The sequence below is a fragment of the Hemitrygon akajei genome, chromosome 11 (assembly GCF_048418815.1).
Source record: "Hemitrygon akajei chromosome 11, sHemAka1.3, whole genome shotgun sequence".
NCBI classification, from domain to species: Eukaryota; Metazoa; Chordata; class Chondrichthyes; order Myliobatiformes; family Dasyatidae; genus Hemitrygon; species Hemitrygon akajei.
The window spans coordinates 98,954,954-98,976,049 of NC_133134.1; the positions used below are offsets into that span (position 1 = coordinate 98,954,954).

The following is a 21,096-nucleotide window of genomic DNA, read 5'->3' on the forward strand; positions in this document are numbered from 1 at the left end:
AGGTAGACAAGGTGAGGAGGTCCTGAAGAGAGGTTTTAGGAAGCTTGATAGAAATCTGAGAAACAGGACCTCCAGGGTAGTGATCACTGGATTGCTGCCAGTACCACGCGCCAGTGTGGGCAAGAATAGGATTATTTAGTTCAAAGTTTCACTTATTATCAAAGCGTACAACTCTGAAAATCTTCGATTCTCTGCGTAGCCATGAAACCAACAAAGAAAAGGAAGGCAGCAAGATCACCAAATACCCCCTCCTTGCAAAAAAAAAAGAACAAAAATGAACAGGCACGTCAACCCCCAAATTCCTCCTCCCACACACAAACCAATATTTAGGTACTTCGACCCTCAAATTCCTCCTCCGGCACAAAAAGAACAAAGTAAAATGGATCAGGCACATCCACCCCCAAAACCACCCCCCCCCCCGCTCAAAAACAAAACCCGAGAAGGTTTGGCAAAAAAAAACCACAGAATATAAACACTGTAGGACTGAAAGAAGAGTCTCTGGTCCAAAGTCCACGTCCACAACACAGAAAAACCTGAACGACACTCTTGGGCACAGCAGCAGACTCTCCCTCCTCCGGTACGGTGCAACCGATCGAAAGTCAAGCAGCCAACACACGCTTCAATCTCACTCGTTGCTTTAATCATCAAATAATGGGAGCTTTGATTGGTGAAATGGACCTGAACATCAGTTTGCACGCCAACCTGCAGCCTGCCCATCACGAGGTTCGTACACGTTGCCTCTGCTTCTTGGAGACTGCAGAGCGCTGAAGCACCCAAACAATTGCCAAACTGCAAAGCACAGACTCCAACAGTCCCAGAGTCACATTCAAGATGAGAAACAAACGTAAAAGACATAAACAAAGTGAAAAAGATGGTTTCATAATCTATCCAGAAGATGTCGACCGAAGGAGCGTCGTACTCAGGCGCCATCTTGTTGGGTTTGGCAGGTGAATGTGTGGCTGAGGAAATGGTGCAGCGGACAGGGGTTCTGATTTATGGATCACTGGGATCTCTTCTGGGGAAGATACGACCTGTGCAAAAGGGATGGGCTACACTTGAACACGAGGGGGTCCAATATTGGCTAGAGTTGTTCAGGTGGGTTTAAACTAATTTGGCAGGGGGATGGGAACTGAAGTGAGAGTGCTGAAGATGAGGTAGTTAGTTTATAAACAGAGGCAATGTAGAGTGAGACTGCTAGCAAGGAGGGGCAAAAGTGCAGTCACCATAAAAGAAGGACAAAATTGAAAAGAGTGAAACAGGGCTGAAGGTGTTACATTTGAATGTGCACAGTCGATGGAATAAGTTAGATGAACTTGCGGCACAGTTGCAGATTGGCAGGTATGAGGTTGGAGCCATCATTGAATCATGGCTGAAAGAAGATTACAGCCGGGAGCTTGATGTCCAAGGATGCACATTGTAATGAAAGGACAGGCAGGAAGAGACGGCTTTGCTCTGCTGGAAAAAAATGAAATCAAATCATTAGAAAAAGGTGACATAGGGTCAGAAGGTGTTGAATCGTTGTGGAGAGAGCTAAGGATCTACAAGGGTAAAAAGTCCCTGATGGGAGTTGCATACAGACCCACAAACAGTAGTGAGGACTGTGGCCTGCAGATCACAACGGGAGGTAGAAAATGCATGCCAAAAGGACAATGTTCCAATAGTCATGGAGGATTTCAATATGCAGGAAGATTGGGAAAGTCGGGTTGGTGCAGGATTGCAGGAGGAGCTGGCTTTTCAGAACAGCTCCTGGTTCAGCCCACTAGGAGATCAGCTTCTCTGGATTGTGTGTTGTGCAATGAACCAGAATTGATTAGGAAGCTTAAGGTAAAGGAACCCTTAGTGTCAAGTGATCATAACATGATTGAATTCACCCTGAAATTGGAGAATGAGAAGCTAAAGCCAGATGTATCAGAATTACAGTGGAGTAAAGGGAATTACAGAGGCATCAAAGAGGAGTTGGAAAAAACATTGGCAGGGATAATGGCAGAGCAGCAATGGCTGGAATTTCTGGGAGCAATTCGGAAGGCACGGGATATATACATCCCAAAGAGGAAGAATTATTCTGAAGGCAAGTTGACACAACTGTGGCTAACAAGAGAAGTCAAAGCCAGCATAAAAGCCAAAGAGAGGGCAGATAATAGAGTAAAAATTAGTGAGATCTGCCCAATCTGTATTAAAGCAAAAGGATCTAGTACCTTCCTGGCGTATATGACAAATAAACTCTTCTCGGGCTTCCAGCTGGGTACAGGTATCGATTTTAACTGACGTTTCGATGACCAACTGCCATCTTCATCAGGGGCGATGCGTGAGCATCAGTATGCATGAGTATTTATACCCCTGTTGTCCATCCCTCCTGATTGGTTAGTATTCATCCTATCAGGTTTCCACTGCTCCATCTTGTTTACTCAACCTTGGAAAGAATTCCTTCAGCCTCCATGCGATCTAGCTTCTGGCTAACTTTAGTGGGGATGGTATAAGGAACTGGACGGGCTTTGGAAAACTTGGGTGTGGTATTTTCATTTAACATTATTTTATTTTTGATATGTTTGAGTTTTTCAATAACATCTTTGAACACTGCTGCGTCCTCATCCAATACCTTTCTTAATTTGACTCTGCTGCGGGGGATGTAGCATGGAAATGATGGATGGATCTTCAATCAAGTGTAGCTGTCTCAGCCACTCACAACCCCACAATGTTGGCCCTCCTGTTTTTACCACACACTAGCCCAATGTGGCTTGTTGGTTCTTGTGTTTCATTATTAGGAACGTCACTCCCACAGGAGTCATCTTTTCTCCAGTATAAGTTCTTAGTTGGATATCTGCAGGCTTCAGTTTAGTATCTTTGAAATGCTGTTCAAACTCATGTTGCAAGGGTGACTGAAACATCCGAACCAGTGTCCAATTCCATTTTAATTAACTTGCCATTCACTCTGGTGTAAGGCATATTGCTTGTCTATTGTTAGCTTTCACATTGGAAATCTCAAGGCTACCCAGTGCTGTCACTCATCATTATCAGAGCTTTCATCAACAGCAGGAACATTAGTGGTCTTTTTGAAACTGCAACTTGAATTTATATCTTCTTCTCTTTCCTGTGCAGTCCAGTAACTTTGTCTGCCCAATGTGCTCTTTGTATGTGTCCTCCTTTGTTGCATTTTCTGCAATTTCATCTCTCTGACATGGTGGTGTCAAGAAAACAACCTCTCCCTCAATGTCGCAAAAACAAAGGAGCTGGTTGTGGATTGCAGGAGGAGTGGAGACGGGCTAACCCCGAATGACGTCAATGGATCTGGGGTTGAGAGGGTAAACAGCTTTAAGTTCCTCAGCATCCACATCACTGAAGACCTCACCTGGTCTGTACACACCAGCTGTGTGGTGAAAAAGGTACAACAGTGCCTCTTTCAGACAGTTGAGGAAGTTTGATATGGGCTCCCAAATCCTAAGAACTTTCTACAGAGGCACAATTGAGATCATCCTGACTGGCTTCATCACTGCCTGGTACGGGAACTATACCTCCCTTAATCACAGGACTCTGCAGAGAGTGGTGCGGACAGCCCCGCGCATCTGTAGTTGTGAACTTCCCACGATTCAGGACATTTAGAAAGACAAGTGTGTAAAAAGGGCATGGCCCAAAGGATCCACAATCTATTCCACATCTGGGAAATGGTATCATAGCATAAAAGCCAGGACCAACAGGCTCCAGGACAGCTTCTTCCACCAGGCCATCAGACTGATTAACTCACGCTGATCTGAATGTATTTCTATGTTACATTGAGTGTTCTATTTATTATAGATTACTATGATTGCACATTGCTCATTTAGATGGAGATGTAACGTAAAGATTTTTACTGCTCAAGTTTGTGAAGGATGTAAGAAATAAAGTAAATTCAATTAAACCTGTATTGGTCTGTGTATGTGAGTTCCTGCCACAATGGAAATACAATTTGTCTGGCAATGCAGGTCTCTGTCTAGACACTGCAATTTTGTTCAGTTCACTTTTATTCCTGATTGCAATTCAATTACGTCCGTCTGCTGTTTCCATTGAAACAGCAGTTTCAACTGCTCTCTTAAATGTGAGTTGTGCTTCAGTTAGGAGCTGTTTCTGAATGCTTTCTTGTAAGATTCCATAAACTAAACAATCTCTCAGTGCATCATAAAGCCAAACTGACAATGTCCAGACAACCTCTTCAATTCAGCCATATACGCTTAATTGGATATTCCTTTCTTTTGAGTGCACTTACGAAACCTCAAGTGTTCTGCAATCATCAATGGTTTCAGTTCTAAATGCTCCTGCACTGCTTTCAAGTTATCAGCAAAGCTCATTTCGGCTGGGTTAGTTGGAGCAGTTAAACTCCTAAGCAACTGTATGCTCTTCCATTTATTGCAGTCAGCAAAACTGGTACTGTTTCTCACTGGCTATTTCATTTGCTTTAATATACTGTTCAATTTGCTCAGTAAACAATATCCAGTTATCTTTTGTGTAATCAAACACATCAATCTTTCCGATGTAACCAGCCATTTCTGCTCTTTTTTGATGATTATTATCACCCAGTACTCACAGTTTATGAACCTGTGAATTTGCCTGTATTCCGCATTTTTTTTAAAACTCCTTTTGTGAAGAAAATGTGCTACTCTGAAACTGCCTGAACTACCCTACCGTGTAGCTCTCTATTTTTCTAAGCTCCATGTAACTAACTAAGAGTCTCTTAAAAGACCCTATTGAATCTGTCTCCACCACACTCACCAACAGTGCACTCACCACTCTGTGTGTGAAAAACTTATCTCTGACATCCCCCTTGTACCTACTTCCCGGCACCTTAAAACTGTGCCCCCGCATGTTAGCCAATTCAGCCCTGGGAAAAACCCACACGATCACTGCCTCTCACCATCTTATGTTATGCTGGGAATGTAGTGTATATTCTTAGTTCTACTGTAGCATGGCATGGTAGCATCATGATGTACGGACAGACAGACAGACAGACTTTATTGATCCCAAGGGAAATTGGGTTTCGTTACAGCCGCACCAACCAAGGATAGTGTAGAAATATAGCAATATAAAACCATAAATAATTAAATAATAATAAATTAATCACACCAAGTGGAAATAAGTCCAGGACCAGCCGATTGGCTCAGGGTGTCTGACACTCCGAGGGAGGAGTTGTAAAGTTTGATGGCCACAGGCAGGAATGACTTCCTATGATGCTCAGTGTTGCATCTCAGTGGAATGAGTCTCTGGCTGAATGTACTCCTGTGCCTAACCAGTACGTTATGGAGTGGATGGGAGTCATTGTCCAAGGTGGCATGCAACTTGGACAGCATCCTCTTTTCAGACACCACCGTCAGAGAGTCCAGTTCCACACCCCACAACATCACTGGCCTTACGAATGAGTTTGTTGATTCTGTTGGTGTCTGCTACCCTCAGCCTGCTGCCCCAGCACACAACAGCAAAGATGATAGCACTATTCAGTTATTTTTTTACATACAACTCATAATTAATTATTTAAATGAAGACGAATGTTTCATCAAACAATACATTCCCAATATCACTCAATGTTAAATACACAACAGAGCAGGACTTCAGGTGAAAGGGAGGAGCGTCACGCTGGGTCCACTCTGCCCAGAGCTAAGGGGGAAAGTTCCCCCAACCAAACAGAGAGTTTACATAGCTTTGCTAACACGAGAACAGGGTCAGGAAATCACCAGGTGATACAGTGGCACAGCAGGCAGAGTCGCAGCTGGAGAGAAGCAGGTTCGATTCCCACCATCTTTCTTCGTGGAGTTTGCATTCTCTTTGGGGAATCCCTCCCCCACACCTCAACAAGAACCCGGTTGGTCGTTAACTGACCACTGAATATTTCTCCCCAGAGTGTTGGTGACGGGGAAGAGGCGGGGTGGTGAGAATGGTGGGGGGTGGTGAGAGTATCAAATGGGGTGAGAGTGTCAGACGGGGTGAGGGTGGTGGGGGGTGAGAAGGGCAGCCAGGCAGGGGCGGGAAAAAGGAAGAGAGGGTGTGTGGGGAAGGAGATGGGGAGAGCAGCGTAGGGGGAGGGTTGTGGAGAGGAAAGGGGTAGGGAGCAAGGAGAGGAAGGAGGGTTGGAGGTTTGGGATGAAGGAGAGTATGATGGGGAGTGGAGCATTGCATGTGCAAGAGAAGCTGAGTATTCCTGTGCATATGACCCCAGTGGCCAATGTACCTCTCCCCGGACCCTTAAACATAAGCAGAAATTCCTCCCTCCAGCTCTATAGCCCAGTCCGCCTGTTCCTATTCCCCCGGTCACCGCCCCCGAAGCCAGTACCTTAATCTTACTGCTGACTGTAGTCGGACGCCCCTTCTTGTCCACGTGCAGGTTTTCCGAGAACAGGTCCCGAATGAACGGTCTGTGGAGAGGAGGGCAAAGGTCATGGTGAAAGGTCACCCAGTGCAGGCACCCTGGGTCAGGTCAGTACTGCCGAGAATCCCTCATGCGCACTTTCTCCCCATTGAGACTGTACTGTGGTGGGCAGGAAGGAGGAGCCAAAACTGCCCAACGCATCACCAGACCAGCCTACCCGCCATCAAGGGCAAATATACAGAAAGGTGCTGGAAAAGAGCCAGTATCACCACGAGGGATTGATCCCACCCACCTGCTCATGGACTGTTAATGGCGTCACTTTATGGACATACAATCAATCCATTTATATAAACCATCTTATAGATGCTGCCTGGCCTGCTGAATCCCTCCAGCACATAGTGTCTGTTGCTTTGGGTTTCAGCGTCTGTAGACTTTTTCATGCTTACGTATTTGTATCTATTTTGTTCTTTTTATTATTTTATTCTTTATCTTATCGTGGTATTTTTTTCGCTGCATCAGATCCGAAGCAACAGTTATTTTGTTCTCCTTTACTCCAGAAGTGACATGAAACAATCTTGAATCTGAAGTTTTTGCCCCTGTTGGGATGGTCCCGTCTTGGCCCAACCCAAGGACAGGGAGCCCACCTGGTAATACAGTTCCCAGAGGAACGGCCACCACGGGAATTACATAGGCCAACATGGTGGCGTAACGGTTAGCATAATGCTTTACAGTGTCAGAGATCAGGGTTCAATTCCAGCTGCCGTCTGTAAGCAGTTTGTATGTTCTCTCTGTTACCGTGTGGGTTTCCTCCGGGTGCTCTCGTTTCCTCCCACGTTCCGAAGGTGTACGGGTTAGGGTTAGTGGGCTGTGGGCACGCTACGTTGGTGCCAGAAGCATGGCGACATTTGTGGGCTGCCCCCAGCCCATCCTCGGACTGTGTTGGTCGTTGTTGCGAACGGTGTGTTGCGATATACTGTGCCGTACGTGTGACAAAGGAAGTCCCTTTGATGGTGTTTAACTGGCCACTACTTACAGTTCACTGCTCTGCATCAGCTCAATGAGGTCGGTGAAGAGGACGTCTCGGTTCCGTTCGCAGAAGCCTTCCACGTCGTACGAGACCTAGGGGCGGATAACACGTGCCGTTGAAAGTGTCCTGACTGGTTGCATCGCGGGCTGGTACGGCGATTTGAATGCACAGGGAGCTGCAGAGGGCAGTGGACTCAACCCAATACATCTCAGATACACCCCTCCCTACCTCCGGGGGTATCTGCAGGAGGCACTGCCTCAAGAAGGCAAGGTCCATCATCGAAGATTCCCACCATCCAGGTCGAGCCACCTTCTCACAGCTCCCATTGGGCAGAGGTCCAGAAGCCTGAAGTCCCACCTCACCAGGTCCAGGAACAGCTACTCCCCTTCAACCATTCAGTTCTTAAACCAGCCAGGACAGCCCCAATCACTGCCTTAGTACAGTAACACTGTGACCACTTTGCACTACAATGGAATTTGCTTCTATTTGTTCTAATTGTGTTCTTTCTGTAAAAATTATGTATAATCTATGTTTAATGGCTCAAAGGAGGCTTCGGCCTAAAAGAGGAACTGGCTCTGGGAAAGGTTCCTCTTTTCCTCTTGTTGTATCTAGTGTAGTAAATGGCCACTGTGTGTTCTCACGCCGGATGTCGGAGTCCTGGGGAACGACATCTGCGTGAAGTTCATCCGGTCACAGCTCCTTGAAGACGGTGTTAGGGATCTGGAGCAGCAGCTGGATGACCTTCAGCTTGTACGGGAGTGTGAGAGGGTAATTGATCAGAGCTACAGGGAAGTAGTCACCCCTAATTTGGGGGAGGCAAGTACCTGGGTGACTGTCAGGAGAAATGAAAATGTGAATAGGCAGTTAGCACAGGGCACCCCTGTAGCCATTCCCCTCAATAATAAATATCCCATTTTGGATACTGTTGTGAGGATGACCTTGCAGGGGAATGCCATGGAGACTGGATTACTGGCACTGAATCTGTGGCACTGAGATACTGGCACTGAATATGGGTCTGTGGTGCAGAAGGGAAAGAGGGAGAAGAGGGGAGCAGTAGTGATAGGAAATTCACTAGTCAGGGGACCAGACAGGAGATTCTGTGGACATGTACAGGACACCCAGATGGTACGTTGCCTCCCAGGTGCCAGGGTCAGGGACGTTTCAGATTGCATCCACAGCATTTTAGAAAGGGAGGGAAGAGCAGCCAGATATCTTGGCACATATTGACACCAAGGAATAGCAAAAAGGAAGGAAAAGCAAAAAGGTCCTGAAAAGAGAATTTAAAGAGCTAGGCAGAAAGCTGAGAAGCAGGACATCCAGGCTGCTGTCGGTGCTATGCACCGGTAAGGGTAGAGATAGGGTGATTTGGCAGATAAATGTGTGGCTGAGAAGCCGGTTCATAAGGCATGGCTTCAGGTTCTTGGATCATTGGGATCTCTTCTGGGGGAGGACGAAAGTTGGGTTGCACCTGAACCTGAGGGGGACCAGTATTCTCGCGGGCAGATTTGTTAGAGTTGTTACAGATGATTTAAACTACTTTGGCAGGAGGGTGGGAACCAGAGCGAAGGGACTCCAGATAGGACGGATAGCGTGCAGTCAGGAAGGGCAGGAAATGATAGGACAGAATTGCAGCCAGCAGGGTGAGTATCATGCACCGGGGATGCAAAATCAAAAAGGGTAGCAAGTATAGTATTCAAAGTGCTACATCTCAATGCACGGAGTATAAGAGATAAGGTGAATGGTCTAGTTACAAAATTAGATTGTCAGGTATGATGTGGCCATCACTGAACTGTGGCTGAAGGATGGTTGTAGTTGGGAGCTGAATGTCTAAGGTTACACACTGTATCGGAGGGATAGGAAGGTAGGCAGAGGGGGTGGCGTGGCTCTACTGGTACAGAATGGCATTAAAGCAGTAGAAAGATGTGACATAGGATCAGGAGATGTTGAAACCTTGGGGTTGAGTTGAGAAACTCCAAGGGTAAAAGGACCCTGCTGGCAGTTGTATACAGGCCTCCCAACAGTGGCTGGGATGGGACTAGATTACAACGGGAAATAAAAAAGGCAATATTATGATAGTCATGGGAGATTTCAACATGCAGGTTGATTGGGGAAATCACGTTTCCCTCCTAATAATTCTTTTAGTCGCTCTCTGTAGGTTTTCAAAAACTTCCCAATCTTCTACCTTCCTGCTAATATTTGCTTTGTTGTATGTCCTCTCTTTTACTTCTACTTCAGCTTTGACTTCCCTTGTCAGCCACAGGTGTACTATTTAGCCATATGAGTATTTCAACATGCAGATTGGAAAAATCAGGTTGGCAATGGACCTCAAGAGAGTGAGTTTGTTGAATGCCTACGAGCTGGCTTTTTAGATCAGCTTGTTGTTGAGCATACTAGGGGATCAGTTTTATTGGATTGGGTTGTATGTAATAAACCAGAGGTGATTGGAGAGCTTAAGGTAACAGAACCCTTAGGAGGCAGTGATCACAATATGACTGAGTTCAACTTGAAACTTTTGTGTGTGTTGTTTGAAACTTGATAGTCTGATGTAGCAGTATTTCAGTGGAGTAAAAGAAATTACAGTGGTATGAGAGAGGAATTGGTCAAAGTAAACTGGAAGGAGATGCTAGCAGGAATGTCAGCAGAGCAGCAATGGTGTGAGTTTCTGGGGGAAATGAGGAAGGTGCAGGATAGATGTATTCCAAAAACAAAGAAAACTGCAAATGGCAAAATAGTACAACCGTGGCTGACAAGGGAAGAAATAATAATGGGGGCCAAGGAGATGGCAGGTGAACAAAGTGAGCATTTTGCATGAGCCTTCATTGTCGAAGACGCTCGCAGCGTGTCAGGTGTTGAAGGGTGTGAGGGGAGAGAAGTGAGTACAGTTATTATTACAAGGGGGAAGGTGCTCAAAAAGCTGAAAGACCTAAAGGTACATGTACAATACCAGCCTGTTGGGTAAGTGTTACATACATAAGTCACCCAGACCAGATGAACTGCACCCTAGAGTTCTGAAAGAGGTAGCGTTAGAGATTGTAGTGTCATTAGTAATGATCTTTCAAAAATCACTGGACTCTGGCATGGTGTCAGAGGACTGGAAAATTGCAAATGTCACTCCACCCTTTAAGAAAGGAGGAAGCAGCAGGAAATTATAGAGCAGTTAGACTGACCTCAGTGGTTGGGAAGTTGTTGGAGCCAGTTGTTACGGATGAGTACTTGGTGATAAAAACAAGATAGGAGTAAGTCGGCATGGTGTCCTTAAGGGAAAATCTTGCCTGACAGACCTGCTTGAATTCTTTAAGGACATTACACATTGGATAGATAAAGGGGATGCAGTGGATGTTGTATATTTGGAGTTTCAGAACACCTTTCATAAGGTGTCACACATGAAGCTGCTTACCAAGTTAAGAGCCAATGGTACTACTAGAAAGTTACTAGCATAGTTAGAGCATTAGCTGATTGGTGGGAGGCAGTGAGTGAGAATAAAAGGAGCCTTTGTCTGGTTGGCTGCCAGTGACTAATAGTGTTCCTCAGGGGTCAGTGTTGGGACCACCTCTTTTTATGATATATATCAGTGATTTAGATGATGACTTTTGTTGCCAAGTTTGCAGATGATATGAAGATTGGTGGAGGGGCAGGGAGGCTGCAGAAGGACTTAGACAGATTAGGAGAATGGGAAAGAAATTGGCGAATGAAATACAATGTTGGAAAATGCATGCTCTACTTTGGTAGTAGAAATAAACATGTGGACTATTTCTAAATGGGGTGAAAATCCAAAAATCTGAGATGCAAAGGGACTTGGGAGTCCTTGTGCAGAACACCCTAACTTGCAGGTTGAATCGGTGGTGAGGAAGGCAAATGCAATATTAGTATTCATTTCAAGAGGTCTAGAATACAAGATGGGCTGCTGAGGCTTTATAAGGCACTGGTGAGGCCTCACCTTGAGTATTTTGAACAGTTTTGGGCTCCTTATCTAAGAAATGATATGCTGGCATTGGAGAGAGTTCAGAGGAGGTTGGCAAGGATGATTCCAGGAATGAAAGGGTTCTCATAAGAGGAACATTTGATAGCTCTGGGTCTGTAAGACCATAAGATATAGGATCTGAAGTAGACCATTCAGCCCATCGAGTCTGCTCCACCATTCAATCATGGGCTGATCCAACTCTTCCAGTCATCCCCACTCCGGTGCCCACTCCCCATACCCCTCAGTGCCCTGGCTAATCTAAAACCTATCTATCTCTGCCTTAAATGCACCCAATGACTTGGCCTCCATAGCCGCTCGTGGCAACAAATTCCACGGATTTACCACCCTCTGACTAAAGTAATTTCTCTGCCTCTCTGTTCTAAATGGATGTCCTTCAATCCTGAAGCCGTACACTCTTGTCCTAGAATCCCCTGCCATGGGAAGTAACTTTGCCATATCTAATCTGTTCAGGCCTTTTAACATTCGGAATGTTTCAGTGAGATCCTCCTTCATTCTCCTGAACTCCAGGGATTACAGCCCAAGAGCTGCCAGACGTTCTTCATACAGTAACCCTTTCATTCCTGGAATCATTCCCATGAATCTTCTCTGAACTCTCTCCAATGTCAGCATATCCTTTTCTAAAATAAGGAGCCCAAAACTGTACACAATACTCCAAGTGTGGTCTCACAAAGTGCTTTATAGAGCCTCAACATCACATCCCTGCCTCTCATTCTATACCTCTAGAGATTAATGCCAAAATTGCATTTGCCTTCTTCACAACTGACTAAACCTGGAGGTTAACTTTTAGGGTATCTTGCACAAGGACTCCCAAGTCAAGTCAAGTCACTTTTATTGTCATTTCGACCATAACTGCTGGTACAGTGCATAGTAAAAATGAGATGTTTTTTAGGACACAGTACAAAAACTAGACTGAACTACGTAAAAAAAACAACACAGAGAAAACTACACTAGACTACAGACCTACCCAGGACTGCATAAAGTGCACAAAACAGGGCAGGCATTACAATAAATAATAATACGACATTAAGGTCAATACGGCACAAAGGTGTCAGTCCAGGCTCTGGGTATTGAGGAGTCTGATAGCTTGGGGGAAGAAATTGTTACATAGTCTGGTCGTGACAGCCCGACTGCTTCGGTGCCTTTTCCCAGACGACAGGAGGGAGAAGAGTTTGTACGAGGGGTGCGTGGGGTCCTTCATAATGCTGTTTCCTTTGCGGATGCAGCGTGTAGTGTAAATGTCCGTGATGGCGGGAAGAGAGACCCCGATGATCTTCTCAGCTGACCTCACTATTCGCTGCAGGGTCTTGCGATCCGAGATGGTGCAATTTCCGAACCAGGCAGTGATGTAGCTGCTCAGGATGCTCTCAATACAACCCCTGTAGAATGTGATGAGGATGGGAGTGAGAGATAGACTTTCCTCAGCCTTTGCAGAAAGTAGAGATGCTGCTGGGCTTTCTTTGCTATGGAGCTGGTGTTGAGAGACCAGGTGAGATTCTCTGTCAGGTGAACACCAAGAAATTTGGTGCTCTTTACGATCTCTACCGAGGAACCTTCGATGTTCAGCGGGGAGTGGTCGCTCCGTGCCCTCTTGAAGTCAACAACCATCTCTTTTGTTTTGTCTCAAACCTGGTGTTACTTTAACTTTGCATCTCTGCATTTTGAATTCTCTCTCAATCTAAATAACAGTCTGCCTGTTTATTTCTTCCACCAAAGTGCAGAGCATACACTTTCCAACATTGTATTTCATTTGCCACTTCTTTGCCCATTCCCCTAAACTATCTAAGTCTCTCTGCAGGCTCTCTGTTTCCTCAACACTACCCGCTTCTGCACTTATTTTATATCATCGGCAAATTTAACCATAAATCCATTAATCCCACAGTCCAAATCAATGACATACATTTTAAAAAGCAGCGGTCCCAACACTGACCCCTGTGGAACTCCACTGGTAACCGGCAGCCAGCCAGAATAGGATCCCTTTATTCCCACTCTCTGTTTTCTGCCAACCAGCCAATGCTCCAACATACTAGCAACTCCCCTATAATTCCACGGGCTCTTATCTTGCTAAGCAGCCTCCTGTACAGCACCTTGTCAAAGGCCTTCTGAAAATCCAAGTACACAGCATCTACTGCATCTCCCTTGTCTACCATTGCTGAAATTTAGAAGGATGAGGGGGAATCTCACCTAAACCTTTCGAATGTTGAAAGGCCTTGCCAAAGTAGATATGGAAAGGATATTTCCCATGGTGGTGGTGGGGGGGTCTAGGACAAGACGGCACAGCCTCAGGATAGAGGGGCATCCATTTAAAGCAGAGAAATGGAGAAATTTCTTTGGCCAGAGGGTGGTGAATTTGTGGAATTTATTACCACAGAAAGCTGTCGAGGCCAGGTCGTTGGGTGTATTTAAGGCAGAGCTTGATAGGTTCTTGATTAGACACAGCATCAAAGGTTATGGGGAGAAGGCCGGGGAGTGGGGCTGAGGAGGGGAGAAAATGGATCAGCCATGATTGAATAATGGGGCAGGCTCGATGGGCCAAATGGCCTAATTTTGCTCCTCTGTCTTCACCTTGACTTTGAAAAGCAGCAAGAAATCGAGACAGAAATCAAGCCCCAATCCCAGATGCTGAAGGAACTCAGTGGGCTGAGCAGTGTCTGAGGAAAGAGATGGGCTTTGTTTGACCCGCTGAGTTCTTCCAGAAGGTTGTGTGTTGCTCCAGATTCCAGTGTCTGCTGTCTCCTGTGTCTCCTGGAGTCAAACCCAGCCACCATCCACCATACCCTGAATGTCAGATGCTCCTTTGTGCAGTTGAAAGATGCAGGACCATACATCACCATCATTAAAGATCACATCTCCCAACCCCATCCTCACCGCATTCTACAGGGGTTGTATTGAGAGCATCCTGAGCAGCTGCATCACCGCCTGGTTTGGAAATTGCACCATCTCGGATCGCAAGACCCTGCAGCGGATAGTGAGGTCAGCTGAGAAGATCATCGGGGTCTCTCTTCCCGCCATCACGGACATTTACACTACACGCTGCATCCGCAAAGCAAACAGCATTATAAAGGACCCCACACACCCCTCATACAAACTCTTCTCCCTCCTGCCATCTGGGAAAAGGCACCGAAGCATTCGGGCTCTCACCACCAGACTAGGTAACAGTTTCTTTCCCCAAGCCATCAGACTCCTTAATACCCAGAGCCTGGACTGATACCAACCTACTTCCCTCTACTGTGCCTTTTGTCTTTATGAAACTGCCTGCATTGTTTTGTGCACTTTATGCAGTCTTGGGTAGGTCTGTAGTCTAGTGTAGTTTTTGTGTTGTTTTACATAGTTTCAATGTAGTTTTAGTATTGTTTCATGAAGCACCATGGTCCTGAAAAACGTTGTCTTGTTTTTACTGTGTACTGTAACAGCAGTTATGGTCGAAATGACAATAAAAAGTGACTTGACTTGACTTGCATCAAATCAAATCAGCGAGGATTGTGCTGGGGGAAGACCGCACGTGTCACCAAGCTTCCAGTGCACACAACTCACTAATCCTAACCTGCACATCTCCAGAGGAAGCCAGGGCCCCCGGAGGAAACCCACATAGTCACGGGGAGAATGTACAAACTCCTTACAGACAGAGGTGGGAACTGCACCCTGATCACTGGCACTGTTGAGCCATCGTGCGAGCCACTGTGCATAAGCACCCATAATCAGTGATGTACCGGACTCGCGTCTCCAGGACCCCTGTCATCAGAGCTCTCACCTTGCCTGCGTAGTGGTGGACGATGAAGCCCTTGTTCCAGCTGTTGAAGTGGTCATGGCTGCCGATCTGTGACTGCAGCTTCTGCAGGAGGGTCTGGTCTGCACCTTCGCCCTTGGCGTGCATCGTGGCGCAGACGTCATCCAGGATACACATCACGCCGGGAGGGCTCTGTACAAGAGGAGGGCGAGGGAGTCGGTGCGCCTGCCACTGTTGCTCCCCGTCCTCCGTTCTCCTTCGAAGCCCACATCCCCAAGCCGTTCCCTCTGGATTTTCCTCACCACTCCTCTATGTCCCACTTCCCTGGGGCCTCTCCCCTTCCCTCTCTGATACTGCCCATACAATCCCCCTCTCCCATCACCCCCCACACCATTCTGACCATCACCCCCACCCCCACATCATTCTGACCATCACCCATCACCCCCACACCATTCTGACCATCACCCCCCACACCATTCTGACCATCACCCCCCACACCATTCTGACCGTCACCCATCACCCCAACACGATTCTGACAATCACCCCCCACCCCCACACCATTCTGACCATCACCCCCACACCATTCTGACCATCACCACTCACCCCCACACCATTCTGACCATCACCCCCCATCCCCACACCATTCTGACCATCACCTCCACCCCCACACCATTCTGACCATCACCACTCACCCCCACACCATTCTGACCATCACCCCCACACCATTCTGACCATCACCTCCACCCCCACACCATTCTGACCATCACCCCCACACCATTCTGACCATCACCTCCACCCCCACACCATTCTGATCATCACCCCCACACCATTCTGACCGTCACCCCCACACCATTCTGACCATCACCCCCCATCCCCACACCATTCTGACCATCACCCCCACACCATTCTGACCATCACCTCCACCCCCACACCATTCTGATCATCACCCCCACACCATTCTGACCGTCACCCCCACACCATTCTGACCATCACCCCCCATCCCCACACCATTCTGACCATCACCTCCACCCCCACACCATTCTGACCATCACCCCCACACCATTCTGACCATCACCTCCACCCCCACACCATTCTGACCATCACCCCCACACCATTCTGACCATCACCTCCACCCCCACACCATTCTGATCATCACCCCCACACCATTCTGACCGTCACCCCCACACCATTCTGACCATCACCCCCCATCCCCACACCATTCTGACCATCACCCCCACACCATTCTGACCATCACCTCCACCCCCACACCATTCTGATCATCACCCCCACACCATTCTGACCGTCACCCCCACACCATTCTGACCATCACCCCCCATCCCCACACCATTCTGACCATCACCCCCACCCCCACACCATTCTGAACATCACCCCCACACCATTCTGACCATCACCCCCACCCCCACACCATTCTGACCATCACCCCCACACCATTCTGACCATCACTCCCACCCCCACACCATTCTGACCATCACCCCCACTTCCACACCATTCTGACCATCACCCCCACACCATTCTGACCATCACCCCCACTCCATTCTGACCATCACCCCCACACCCACACCATTCTGACCATCACCCCCACACCATTCTGACCATCACCCATCACCCCACACCATTCTGACCATCACCCCCACTCCCACACCATTCTGACCATCACTCCCACACCATTCTGACCATCACCCCCACTCCATTCTGACCATCACCCCCCACACCATTCTGACCATCACCCCCACTCCATTCTGACCATCACCCCCACTCCATTCTGACCATCACCCCCCACACCATTCTGACCATCACCCATCACCCCACACCATTCTGACCATCACTCCCACACCATTCTGACCATCACCCCCACTCCCACACCATTCTGACCATCACTCCCACACCATTCTGACCATCACCCATCACCCAACACCATTCTGACCATCACCCCCCACACCATTCTGACCATCACCCCCCACACCATTCTGACCATCACCCATCACCCCACACCATTCTGACCATCACTCCCACACCATTCTGACCATCACCCCCACTCCCACACCATTCTGACCATCACTCCCACACCATTCTGACCATCACCCATCACTCCCACACCATTCTGACCATCACCCCCACTCCCACACCATTCTGACCATCACTCCCACACCATTCTGACCATCACCCATCACCCCACACCATTTTGACCATCACCCCCACACCATTCTGACCATCACCCATCACCCAACACCATTCTGACCATCACCCCCACTCCCACACCATTCTGACCATCACTCCCACACCATTCTGACCATCACCCCCACTCCATTCTGACCATCACCCCCCACACCATTCTGACCATCACCCCCACTCCATTCTGACCATCACCCCCCACACCATTCTGACCATCACCCATCACCCCACACCATTCTGACCATCACTCCCACACCATTCTGACCATCACCCCCACTCCCACACCATTCTGACCATCACTCCCACACCATTCTGACCATCACCCATCACCCCACACCATTTTGACCATCACCCCCACACCATTCTGACCATCACCCATCACCCAACACCATTCTGACCATCACCCCCACTCCCACACCATTCTGACCATCACTCCCACACCATTCTGACCATCACCCCCACTCCCACACCATTCTGACCATCACTCCCACACCATTCTGACCATCACCCCCCACCCCCACACCATTCTGACCATCACCCCCACACCATTCTGACCATCACCCATCACCCCCACACCATTCTGACCATCACCCATTGGCTCCACCTCCTTTGCCTGTCAATCAACCCTCACAAATACCTGCTTTCCACAACCAACTCTCAGCCATTCCTCCCGCAGCCCCTTCCCACCACCTTCCTGCCTCCCTGCCCTCTCCCTTCCTCTTACCCTCCCATAACCCTCACCCACTCCTCCCCTCTGCTGCCAACTGCTCGTTCTCCCTCACTCCCCCATCCCTCACGGCCAGACTGAGCACTGTCATCACTTCTGTAAACCTACCCAGTCACTGTTTAACCCCTCAACACTACTCTCTGCCCAAGCACCCTTCCCACCTGCCTTCTCCTCCCATCTGCCCGATTCTTTCATCCCACTCACCCCCAACCTCTGCATCCCCTCATTCTTCCCTCCGCCTGGTGACCAACCTCTCTTTTCCCCACCCTGACTCAGCTACTCACCTTGTTCTCTATGAGATCGCACACGACCTTGTTGTTGAAATACTCGATGGGTGTCCACTTGATCCCCTCCTGCACATATTCTTCCTGTCGAGAGCACACCACGAGTTAAACGACACAACGGGGTAAACACTACACCTCCCATCGAGAATACACAACGGGGTAAACACTACACCTCCCATCGAGAGCACACAATGGGGTAAACACTACACCTCCAATCGAGAATACACAACAGGGTAAACACTACACCTCCCGTCGAGAATACACAACGGGGTAAACACTACACCTCCCATCGAGAATACACAACGGGGTAAACACTACACCTCCCGTCCAGAATACACAACGGGATAAACACTACACCTCCCATCGAGAGCACACAACGGGGTAAACACTACACCTCCCATCGAGAATACACAACAGGGTAAACACTACACCTCCCGTCGAGAATACACAACGGGGTAAACACTACACCTCCCGTCCAGAATACACAACGGGGTAAACACTACACCTCCCGTCGAGAGCACACAACGGGGTAAACACTACACCTCCCGTCGAGAATACACAACGGGGTAAACACTACACCTCCCGTCGAGAGCACACAACAGGGTAAACACTACACCTCCCGTCCAGAATACACAACGGGGTAAACACTACACCTCCCGTCGAGAATACACAACGGGGTAAACACTACACCTCCCGTCGAGAATACACAACGGGGTAAACACTACACCTCCCGTCGAGAGCACACAACGGGGTAAACACTACACCTCCCGACGAGAGCACACAACGGGGTAAACACTACACCTCCAATCGAGAGCACACAACGGGGTAAACACTACACCTCCCGTCGAGAGCACACAACGGGGTAAACACTACACCTCCCATCGAGAGCACACAACGGGGTAAACACTACACCTCCCGTCGAGAGCACACAACGGGGTAGACACTACACCTCCCGTCGAGAATACACAACGGGGTAAACACTACACCTCCCGTCGAGAGCACACAACGGGGTAAACACTACACCTCCCATCGAGAATACACAACGGGGTAAACACTACACCTCCCGTCGAGAATACACAATGGGGTAAACACTACACCTCCCGTCGAGAATACACAACGGGGTAAACACTACACCTCCCGTCGAGAGCACACAACGGGGTAAACACTACACCTCCCGACGAGAGCACACAACGGGGTAAACACTACACCTCCAATCGAGAGCACACAACGGGGTAAACACTACACCTCCCGTTGAGAGCACACAACGGGGTAAACACTACACCTCCCGTCGAGAGCACACAACGGGGTAAACACTACACCTCCCATCGAGAGCACACAACGGGGTAAACACTACACCTCCCGTCGAGAGCACACAACGGGGTAGACACTACACCTCCCGTCGAGAATACACAACGGGGTAAACACTACACCTCCCGTCGAGAGCACACAATGGGGTAAACACTACACCTCCCATCGAGAATACACAACGGGGTAAACACTACACCTCCCGTCGAGAGCACACAACGGGGTAAACACTACACCTCCCGTCGAGAGCACACAACGGGGTAAACACTACACCTCCAATCGAGAGCACACAACGGGGTAAACACTACACCTCCCGTCGAGAGCACACAACGGGGTAAACACTACACCTCCCATCGAGAGCACACAACGGGGTAAACACTACACCTCCCGTCGAGAGCACACAACGGGGTAGACACTACACCTCCCGTCGAGAACACACAACGGGGTAGACACTACACCTCCCGTCCAGAATACACAACGGGGTAAACACTACACCTCCCGTCGAGAGCACACAACGGGGTAAACACTACACCTCCCGTCGAGAATACACAACGGGGTAAACACTACACCTCCCGTCGAGAGCACACAACGGGGTAAACACTACACCTCCCGTCCAGAATACACAACGGGGTAAACACTACACCTCCCGTCCAGAATACACAACGGGGTAAACACTACACCTCCCGTCGAGAGCACACAACGGGGTAAACACTACACCTCCCGTCCAGAATACACAACGGGGTAAACACTACACCTCCCGTCCAGAATACACAACGGGGTAAACACTACACCTCCCGTCGAGAGCACACAACGGGGTAAACACTACACCTCCCGTCGAGAGCACACAACAGGGTAAACACTACACCTCCCGTCGAGAGCACACAACGGGGTAAACACTACACCTCCCGTCGAGAATACACAACTGGGTAAACACTACACCTCCCGTCGAGAATACACAACGGGGTAAACACTACACCTCCCGTCGAGAATACACAACGGGGTAAACACTACACCTCCCGTCGAGAATACACAACGGGGTAAACACTACACCTCCCGTCGAGAATACACAACGGGGTAAACACTACACCTCCCATCGAGAGCACACAACGGGGTAAACACTACACCTCCCGTCGAGAGCACACAACGGGGTAAACACTACACCTCCCGTCGAGAGCACACAACGGGGTAAACACTACACCTCCCGTCGAGAATACACAACGGGGTAAACACTACACCTCCCGTCGAGAATACACAACGGGGTAAACACTACACCTCCCATCGAGAGCACACAACGGGGTAAACACTACACCTCCAATCGAGAGCACACAACGGGGTAAACACTACACCTCCCATCGAGAATACACAACAGGGTAAACACTACACCTCCCGTCGAGAGCACACAACGGGGTAAACACTACACCTCCCGTCGAGAGCACACAACGGGGTAAACACTACACCTCCCGTCGAGAGCACACAACGGGGTAAACACTACACCTCCCGTCGAGGGCACACAACGGGGTAAACAC

General features: G+C 48.6%; 1 protein-coding gene across 4 annotated transcripts in view; it reads right to left on the reverse strand.

The window, feature by feature from the left end:
* The window catches only part of myo1eb (myosin IEb), a 127,083-nt gene that overhangs the window by 43,409 nt on the left and 62,578 nt on the right, over positions 1-21,096 (reverse strand). For all 4 annotated transcript variants that reach the window (XM_073061370.1, XM_073061371.1, XM_073061373.1 and 1 more), the window contains 4 exons: positions 18,266-18,349; positions 15,086-15,253; positions 7,362-7,447; positions 6,293-6,374 (listed from right to left, as the gene is read on the reverse strand). In XM_073061370.1, the coding sequence (XP_072917471.1) occupies positions 6,293-6,374; positions 7,362-7,447; positions 15,086-15,253; positions 18,266-18,349 (420 nt within the window). The remainder of the gene's footprint in view (positions 1-6,292; positions 6,375-7,361; positions 7,448-15,085; positions 15,254-18,265; positions 18,350-21,096) is intronic.